The 9,759-nt window shown below is 44.6% G+C and overlaps 1 protein-coding gene across 1 annotated transcript; it reads left to right on the top strand.

The window, feature by feature from the left end:
- Positions 1 to 624: 624 nt before the first annotated feature.
- On the top strand, positions 625 to 8,972 carry LOC102920188 (liver carboxylesterase-like). The gene is made up of 12 exons (XM_042278681.2): positions 625 to 791; positions 1,331 to 1,535; positions 3,446 to 3,584; positions 4,236 to 4,369; positions 4,451 to 4,709; positions 5,855 to 5,953; positions 6,228 to 6,368; positions 6,486 to 6,566; positions 6,801 to 6,945; positions 7,341 to 7,478; positions 7,897 to 7,969; positions 8,397 to 8,972. Exons 1-12 carry the CDS (start codon positions 716 to 718, stop codon positions 8,581 to 8,583), a joined length of 1,677 nt encoding a protein of 558 aa, XP_042134615.2. The 5' UTR covers positions 625 to 715; the 3' UTR covers positions 8,584 to 8,972.
- The last annotated feature ends 787 nt before the right edge of the window (positions 8,973 to 9,759 follow it).

Here is a 9,759-nt window from a genome sequence, read left to right as displayed (position 1 = left end):
TCAACCTTGTGGGTCATGGCCACTTTTGGGGACACATATCAGATATCCTGAATACCAGATATTTACATTATGATTCATAACAGTAGCAAAAGTATAGTAGTGAAGTAGTAAAAACAATTTATCTTTGGGGGTCACCACAACATTTGAAACTGTACTAAAGGGTCACAGCATTATGGAGGTTGAGAACCACTGCACTAGGAGCTGAAGGTGTTATTGAAGTGCTGCACACAGGCAGAGGAGCCAGAATTTCAGTGTCTTTCAGAGAAACCAGCATGACCTGACAGGGAGGGGCCCTGCAGATCCTAAGAGCACCATAAGGGACAAGGAATTATGAGTCCTGACAGCACAGTGGAGTCTTGAGGAGGATGATCACACTTAGAGCATCTTCCCTTGCACTAAGGTGACTCCATGTTCAAGGACAGGGATCTTGGCATTCCAGACGGCATTCAGCTGCCATGCTGTGTCTATCCCAGAGACCAGGGGAGGGGCAGAAACTGTAGAGGAGGCTTTGCTCTCCCTGCTGACTATTGGCTCTCTTTGGCTTCCACCTTATCAATCAGTTCTCCTGCAATAAGAACTTTGCCCCACCAACCAAATTTCCACACCTACACCTGAAAGGTACAAATTCCTGCCTGGGCAAGGCCTACCTGTTCTGTTTCCTGCTGTTATTAGAGTGTCATTTTGTAGCAGCACAGACTTAGGCCTGGGATTCAACATGCCACTCGATAGACTTTCTGCCTGGCTGTATGCTGTGGCCTGTGGGCTCCTGCTTCTCCTCCTCCACGTGCATGGTGAGTGAACAGAGGGAACCAGGGTCAGAGCAGTCCCAGTTCTGCAGTCAAAGGCTGATCCTGAGGGAGGGAAGTACCAGGGAGGGAGGAGCTGGTGGAGATGACAGATGAAAGTGTGGGTTTGTGCACCCCCTAATGCCTCCACCAAAGACCACATGATAGACCCTGTGGTACATGTATTGTCAGAGCTGTGTAAGGATGCCATGTACTGGGAGCCAGTAGGGACAGAAGAGCAGAAGGGACACGTCCCTCACCATGTGTGGTTGTGGCTAGAGCTCCTTCTGACCTTGGATAATGACAATAGTTCCTTAATAATTCAAAGTGGCTCTGAGCCTGTCATTTTGTTGACTAAGGAAGTGCCCTGTCAATTTTTAAGAGGGCCAATGGACAAGGTTAAAAGCTCTAGGTAATCCAGAAGACCTAATCTGCACATCCCACAGCTGAACTGGGAGGACTTGGCTTATATTTCCCATGTATCACAGTGACAATGATGTAGGAATTCCCAAGAATCACAACTGATGGCATCTCTCTACTTACAGGCCAGGACTCATCCAGCCCCATCAGGAACACACACACAGGACAGGTGAGAGGAAGCCTTGTCCATGTGAAAGACAGTGATGTTGGTGTCCATACCTTCCTGGGAATTCCCTTTGCCAAGCCTCCTGTAGGACCACTGCGCTTTGCTCCCCCTGAGCCCCCTGAGCCATGGAGTGGTGTGAGAGATGGGACCTCCCAGCCAGCCATGTAAGTTCTGGGGCCCAGGGGACTTCCGGCATGAGCTCTAGGCCACACTGTAGTGCCTCCTCCATCTCAGCTCTATAGCAGCTTCAGTCTGTGCTGAGGGCCGTCTGCCAGGCTTGTTTCCAATGAATGTGCTAAGGATTAGAGAAGAACAACTGCGCCAGGCTCCTGGGTCAGAGCTTGACACCTGCAGTGATTTAGCTGCAGGTACTGCAGTGAGGAGAGAGAGGCCATTCTTCATGGTCACTGTGACCATCCAATTCCCAGGTGTCATGGACTAAGGAAAAATTACACATGCTTTCAACTGGAGACTATGTGGAAGAAGGAGGTACCTTGAGAGTCTGGAATAAGATGAAGAATGTCTCACTCCCCTATGGTATTGTCCACTCATCCCTGTAGTTCCCATGTGGGCACAGAATCCCAGTATTGGAGTGTCTTAGTTTGTTTCCTGTTGCTGTGATAAAGTACCCTGACAAAAGCAATGTGGTGAAGAAAGATTTTACTCTGGGTCACAATCCCAGGTTATAATCAACCATAGATGGGAAACCACAGGGGCAGAAGTTTAAGGGAGCTGATCACATCACATCCCCAATGAGGAACAGAGCCTAAAGGAAACATATTGTTTGATGTTGGGTCATAGGTGCTGCAGTAGCAAGAGAAACTCACTAAGATGCTAAGCCTTCATTTTCTGAAGGAGCAGAGGGGTACAGTGTTTTTGGAAAAGACTGACACTCAGTTACCTCATTCCAGTTATTTTATTCAAGCATACAAAATGTTAATTGGGACTGGGAAAGGCTCCAACTACCAAAGTCATCTTCCTCTTGCTGCTCGTGAGAGCGGACAACCCACACACATCTCAGTCCCGTTTGATTATTGCAAGCTGTAATCAAAAGTAAGAATGCCAGGTCTGCCAGGATTGTCTTAGGACCAAGGTCAGTGTAGTTCCAAGCTCCAAGTTCTCAAATAGCACCAAGCACAGACTCTCCAGAGAAACATTTCTTCAAGGCTTAAACAGTCCCAAAACAATTTCTGAGCCTCTACTGATTAACTCAAACAGAGCAATGGCTTTGCTCAAACAGTTCTCTCAAATTCAGACACAAAGGCTCTACTGTGCATTTCACTTGAAGCTGGACATAAAGGTTTTACTTACATATCACTACAGACGTAAGCATTCCTGCTAATGCTTCACTTACTCTCTCCATTCTTATACAGTTCAGAAGACACTTCCTAGAGAATGGTACCTCCTACAATAGACAAGTGTTTCTATCTCAATTTACATAATCAAGATAATTGGCCACAGACATGCTTAGAGACCAACAGGATCTAGGCCAGTGGTACTCAACCTGTGGGAACTATCCCACAGAGGTCAAATATCAGACATTCTGTATATCATATATTTATATTATTATTCATAACAGTGGCAAAATTAAAGTTATGAAGTAGCAACAAAATAGTTCATTGGAGGTCTCCACAACATGAGGAACTGTGTTAAAGTGTCAAAGAATTTGTAAAGTTGTAATTCACTGATCTAGACAATCCCTCATTAAGATTACTTTCCCAGTAGATTCTACATTGTGTCAACAGTCAAAACTAATTGCCACACCAGGTTTTAAATAGTATAAAAGTGATGAATGATAGTACAGAGAGGCAATCATTTTCATAGACTGCCAGCAGTCTCCATCAACTAGCCCTCAGGATATTACTATCTGACCAGAGGTCTCCCTGAAAGTCCTGCTCTATTAGCATTTCCACAGAGCTGGTGGACTCTACATTGATGGGAAGGGACTTTAGAGAGGAATCATATGTTATAAGGGCATAGTGGAAAGCAGTAGCTAAAGGTGGCTGAGAGAATGTGCAAACTAAGACTTAGGTTTGATTATCACATATCCTGAACTGTCTTCCAATTTCACCAGGTGTCTGCAGACTGATGTGATGACTAATGAGGTCGAAAAGCTGCTGAATCTGAACATGCCTCCCACTTCTATGTCCGAGGACTGCCTATATCTCAACATCTACACACCAGCTCATGCCCATGAAGGATCTAACTTACCTGTGAGTGTCTTGAACTGTGGTTAGATTGGGAAGAGGAAGTTTCTTTCTCAGGAAGCTTGAAAGGGACAAAGTAAATCTGAACACTGTAGTTTACACCATGATTAATAGTCTTACCTTATTGGGTTCAAGAAGGTCACCCCAGCCATGGTGAACTGCTTAAACCTGGGTGTGTGACACAGAGCACTGGGAATCTGAAGATAAGAGGCTCTAAGTCTTTGATTAAATCAGGAATTCTTCTACCAACTTGAACCTGGCAGACCCATGCTAGAAAGTGCTCAAGGACTGCATATTGACACCACTGACATTTCTAGCTGCAGGTTATTTGTTGTGTCAATAAGATATGATGACTCTTCTGAATAGAAATCAAGAAAGTCACTCTTCAAGATACTCCCGTTTGCTCTACTTTGATGGTTCTAAGAGTGATGATCACATTACTTGTGATCTAGATCCACTAATTCATGCTGATATTTTCTGTTTGGGGAAGTGGGAATGGAAATGTGCTTATAGGCCTAGAGTAATCATCTGTGGATCATGTCCTGAAATCCTGAGGAGGTCTGTGTGTAAATCAACCTGCACAGATGCAAAAACGTTTAATCTAATAGGTAGCTGGGCTGGATGTGGTGCTCCTGAGATCTGTGTTGATATCTCCAGGTGATGGTATGGATCCATGGTGGTGCACTTGTTATGGGCATGGCTTCCATGACTGATGGATCCAAACTGGCAGCTACCGAAGAAATAATAATTGTTGTTATCCAGTATCGCTTGGGTATCCTTGGCTTCTTCAGGTAATTCTGGAACTGAGTTGGAAAATGGGGGCTGAGTAGAATAAGGACAGACCTGTGATTCCTGTTCCTGCTACTTCTCAGCACTGGAGACCAGCATGCCAGAGGCAACTGGGGCTACCTGGACCAAGTGGCTGCCCTACACTGGGTGCAGCAGAATATCGCCTACTTTGGAGGCAACCCTGGCCGGGTCACTATTTTTGGTGGGTCAGCAGGGGGAACAAGTGTGTCTTCACTTGTTGTGTCCCCCATGTCCAAAGGACTCTTCCATAGAGCCATTATGCAGAGTGGAGTGGCCCTGCTGCCTGACCTTATCTCTGACACATCTGAGGTGGTCTACACTGTAAGTGCACTCTATACTATCAGCAGTTACTTTGCTACCTCAGTCCTTGCCTATAGTACTCTGGTATTCTGTTAATTGGGGAACAAGGGTCATGGGAAATAGCTTCATTCCATTAATTTCTAAAATGCATAAGATTTAGAATACATCCTTCTCTGGTTTATGTATGCTGAGTGTGATATACAACAGAAAAGCTATGCACAGTGGATGCCATCATTGGCAAAAACACATGTGCATGGTTTCCAAGTTTGCTTTTTATTGCTGTGATAAAGACCATGGTCAATAGTTATGTGGTAAGAAAAAGGCTTATTTCAGCTTACAGTTTATAGTTCAACTTGAATGGAAGTCAGAGTAGGCCCTCAAGAAGGTACCTGGAGACAAAAACTCAAGCAGATGCCAGGGAGAAAAACTGCTTACTGCCTTGTTACCCATGACTTCCTCAGTTTGCTTTCTTATACAGCCCAGGACACCTGCCTATGAGTGGCACTGTCCATATTGGTATGGGTCCTCCTGTATCAGTCACTTTTACGGAAAAGCCTGGACTCACCTATGGACCAATCTGATAGAGAAATTTTTGCAGTTGAAATTCCTTTTTCCAGTTGTCCCTGGCTTGTGTCAACTTGAAAAAAAAATCTAACTGGGACACATGGATTAAGGAAAATAGCTAAGCAAGTATGAGATCCTAAGTTCAAATCCCCAGAGTCCACAAAAGTCTAGGGGTAGTAATATGTGTTAGTAAACCCAATGTTCCTATAGACAGACGGGAAGTAGAGACAGTAGAATCTATGGAAAGTCAGAGTTCAGCTAAGTCAGTGTAGACAAATGCAAACAAGGGGTAAGGTGACAAGTGCCACCTGAAGGTGTTCTCTGTCCTTCACAGGCAAAACATGACACACCATACTCATTGTCACACCTGACCACCATGCACAAAAATAAACAAAACAACAACAAAACAAATATGGAGGTAGAACAGTCCCTTTCACAGCTGTCAACTCTAGGCAATTGAAAATGTGAACATTTCCATTTAAGTCCTTCATACACAACAAACAGTAGGATGTGGAATTGGGGGCAATGACATCTACTGGAATCAAGGAAATTCTGCTCCATTCTGAGACGGATGAGATAAACATTATCGGTGCTTTTTTCAGATGGTTGCCAACCTGTCTGGATGTGAGGCCAAGGACTCAGAGGCCCTGGTACACTGCCTACGAGACATGAGTGAAGCAGAGATTCTGGCTATCAACCAGGTTGGGAGAATTGTATAGATTGGAGGACCTGGTCACCAGGATGTGGGATTGCCAGTACTTACTACTCAAACCAGTTAACTTGGTTCTATGGTTAGATGTCCTTTAGTACTGTGTGCAAAAAGAACAAGATGGGATAATTTTGATGTCCTATTTCTTCTGCAGTGAGCATAGCACCCTGCGATGAGATAGGAAATAGGGAAATACTGTGGATATTCAGTGGGCATCAGAATATTTACATGGTTGATCTTCAGCACTGACTCCTAATGCCTCATAGGTCTTCAATATGATTCCTGGAGTGGTGGATGGGATGTTTCTACCTAGGCACCCTCGGGAGCTGTTGGCCTCTGTGAATTTTCAGCCTGTCCCTAGCATCATTGGTGTCGACAGTGATGAGTGTGGCTGGGGAGTCCCCTTGGTGAGACCTAGTTCTAAGCCCCTGGGGACCTAAACTCAAATGGTGGGTGGTGGGAACTCAGGTACTTTGATCTAAATCCAACCCATCCTATACTTAAGACTCTCCTCTACCTCCTAGTTGAAGGGCCTTGATCCTGTCATAAACAACATAACCAGAGATACTCTGCCAGCTATTCTGAAGAGCACAGCAGCACAGATGGTGAGCAATGTTGAATCCTATCCTAACAGAGAGGGTTCCCGTATATTCTTCTAGGATGGCAAGCTCAGAAATAAATGTTAGTGTATGAGGGTATTTCTGTGTGGGCTCACCCAAAGCTCATACCTTTCCCTCTATAGCCTGTTTCGTCCCTGGTCACATTCTTTACAAGGTGGTTGCTGCCTACCTTTCCAGGGGCCCACCCTACATCACTCTTTCTGATTCCTCATGGTGCAGATGCTGCCTCCTGAATGTAGTAACCTGCTAATGGAAGAATACATGGGGGACGTTAAGGACCCCCAGACCCTCCAAGCACAGTTCAGGGAGTTGATGGAGGACTTCATGTTTGTGATCCCTGCACTCCAAGTAGCACATTTTCAGCGTGAGTACATTTTAACAAGACCAAGGGCAGGGGGAGCTCAGAACTGTTGGTTCTGTAGTGTCAGGCCTGACCCATGTCTTCACCAGGTCTCTGATATCAGGTACCTGAATACACTTACCATAGTAAATCCTTATGTCTAGAGTAAATGAATGGTTTCTTATCCAGGTCCAGAGGAGGGAACATGGTAGTTACACTTGGTATCTTATCACAACTACTCATCTAGAATGCCAGGGTCACTCTTTGACAAAAGGTTTCCCATAATCAGTTCTCCAGCCTGGAGCTCACCACTAAACTGTGGTTCCAGATAACCTTACAGGAAGATTTCTAATCACCAAAGGTTGGGCAAAAAACTCCATGTAAGAAATCATCACGGCAACATGTGTCTTCACTTCCAGGTTCCCATGCTCCTGTCTACTTCTATGAGTTCCAGCACCAACCAAGTTTCATCAAGCATGTCAGGCCATCCCATGTGAGGGCTGACCATGGTGATCATGTTGCCTTTGTCTTTGGCTCCCAGCTTTGTGGCATGAAAGGTGAGTCTTCCTTATTTTCCTTGAGCTGAATGGAGTTCCAGATGAGTTCTTGAGGGATTACAGAGCTCTCAGTCTAGCTGAGGAAACTGAGACTATGGGAGAGAACACGATCAAGTGTTCAACATTTCTGATCTGAAAAACATAAGACAAAAAACAAAAAACCAAAAACTCTACCAGGGTTAGAATAGGAACCTTCCTAGTCTACCTTGTGCAAGAAGTAATGAGAGCACACTGTGGTAGGAGTGATCCTGGGAGAATTCAAGTAGAGGCTTGGATGGATCCTAGATTCTGAGCACTGAGGGAAGAGTTTAAACCAGGCCTAGTATTCAGATTCGGGCTATGGTTGCTCTAGTAGAGCACGAACTGGCCCCTGCATGAGGTAGCTAGGGCTTGGACCCTTGTCTCCTTCTGTCTGCAGTTGACCTCACTGAGGAGGAGAAGCTGCTGAACAGGAGGATGATGAAGTACTGGGCCAACTTTGCAAGACATGGGTGAGTATATAACCTTCCCTCAAACTCCCTTTGTCTGGGTCTCCATCCAGGGCTCCCATGTGGGTGTGTCTCCTTAGCATGTGTAGGTCCTTAATTCTACCATAGTCTTCTCCAGCCTGGGGCACACATAGAGAGACACCTTCTAGCTTTAGTTACTGATCATCCCACAGAAACCTAGTGGGTGGCTCATTGTATTGTGGTACTGTTCTTTATATTTTCCCTCTGAGAGGGAGAGACAATACTAGACAGCTTACCTTATTTCACATGGATCATACACTAATGGGTGACACTTGTATTCTCTATCAGTAGCCAGTTTTTCTTTACCCTCTGACCCTTAGTGTACTCATTCACTGCTCTGACCCAAATCAAGGGACAAAGTCTTGGATGAGAGTGACCTTATCCTTCCCTATTGGTGGCCTATCCACAGGAACCCAAACAGTGTGGGTCTACCATACTGGCCCGAGTTGGCCCATGATGAGCAGTACATGCAGCTGGACATTCAGCCTGCTGTGGGCCAAGCCCTGAAGGCCAGAAAGCTGCAGTTCTGGACCGAGACTCTGCCCCAGAAGATCCAGGAGATAAAGGGGGCTCAGGTCAAGCATGCAGAGCTTTAGTGTCCTGTAACAATAAAGGTGTCTGGAATGAAGGTAGATGGGGTCATCTTGAGGTTACAAAGTCCATTGATTTATCTGTATTTGTTTCAACACTAGCATAAGCATTTCTAACCTCAGCATTTGCACTTTCAGTCAAGTATGACAAGTCCTCTGTGCCTTTCTCCTTATCCTTCTGGACACATTTTATTAGACTCAATAAATACATTCATAACCATATGGATGTGTGAGCCTGGAAGTTCCCTCATCTTATTTAACACTTCACTGTGAAGGCTTCTTCCTTCCTTTCTTCCTTCTATTTTTTCTTCCTTTACTCCTTCCTTGCTTCCTCCCTCCCATCATCCTCTCCCCATCCTCTCTCCTTTTTTCCAAGACTCAGATACTCTTCAAAGGAAGCAGAAGTTACAGACACTGTGGACTACAGGAAATCCCATGTCCTCTCTCTTCAAGTTCATGTTTTTCCATATTTGTCAGTTGCCAATAGAAAACCTGACTTCCTTAAGCCCCATTGCCTTCATAAGTCACAATGCTGTTCACAATAGATAATAAACCACCAACTGGGATCTTAGTGTCTGCGGTCTTAGTTGTTTGGAGACTGAGGCAGGAGGATTACATAAGCCCAAGACAAGATAACAAGACCCACATCTCAAAAACAAAACAAAGAGCATAACCTCAGTAAGTTACAAAGAGTAACAAATTATATTTTTGTAGAGGGTCCAGATAGCCTCAGATTAGCTGTGTGGTAAGAAACAGGTGTCTAGCTGGAGGTCTCAAGGATTATATCTTGTGCCCTTTCCTGTTAGAATATGTAAAAAATGGCATCCCAAAGACAACATTAGGTCCCTGCTGACCTGAACTGGGGACAGGGAAGATTTTCCTGTTAGTGAAACTGACCATGCCAGTTGTTTCCATTCTATATGTAGAGCATTTATTGATGTTCCTATTGCTAGCTTGACTCTGCTTTTCAGTTCTATACATACACACTACGCTTCCAACAGGAAGTCAGAATGTGTTTTCAACTTTTAATAATTATCTCATTTTTAGAAGCTTGAATGTGGATTGTTTTTATGGGGCTAGGGATTGAACTTAATTAAGGCTTGTGCATATTAGGCAGGTGCTCTACAAATGAACTACACCCTCTGACTACTGTGGATTGTTTAAATGTAATTAAATTAATCT

This window comes from Peromyscus maniculatus, chromosome 5 (assembly GCF_049852395.1).
Source record: "Peromyscus maniculatus bairdii isolate BWxNUB_F1_BW_parent chromosome 5, HU_Pman_BW_mat_3.1, whole genome shotgun sequence".
NCBI classification, from domain to species: Eukaryota; Metazoa; Chordata; class Mammalia; order Rodentia; family Cricetidae; genus Peromyscus; species Peromyscus maniculatus.
This window is presented reverse-complemented; position numbering and strand designations above follow the sequence as displayed.

What these genes read in the sequence shown, in the direction of transcription:
- LOC102920188 (XM_042278681.2), top strand. Translation starts at nt 716, where the DNA reads ATGCCACTCGATAGACTTTCTGCCTGGCTGTATGCTGTGGCCTGTGGG. An exon ending in CCAAGTAGCACATTTTCAGC is followed by an intron (nt 6,946 to 7,340) that starts GTGAGTACATTT and finishes CTTCACTTCCAG; the next exon opens with GTTCCCATGCTCCTGTCTAC. An exon ending in GCCAACTTTGCAAGACATGG is followed by an intron (nt 7,970 to 8,396) that starts GTGAGTATATAA and finishes GCCTATCCACAG; the next exon opens with GAACCCAAACAGTGTGGGTC.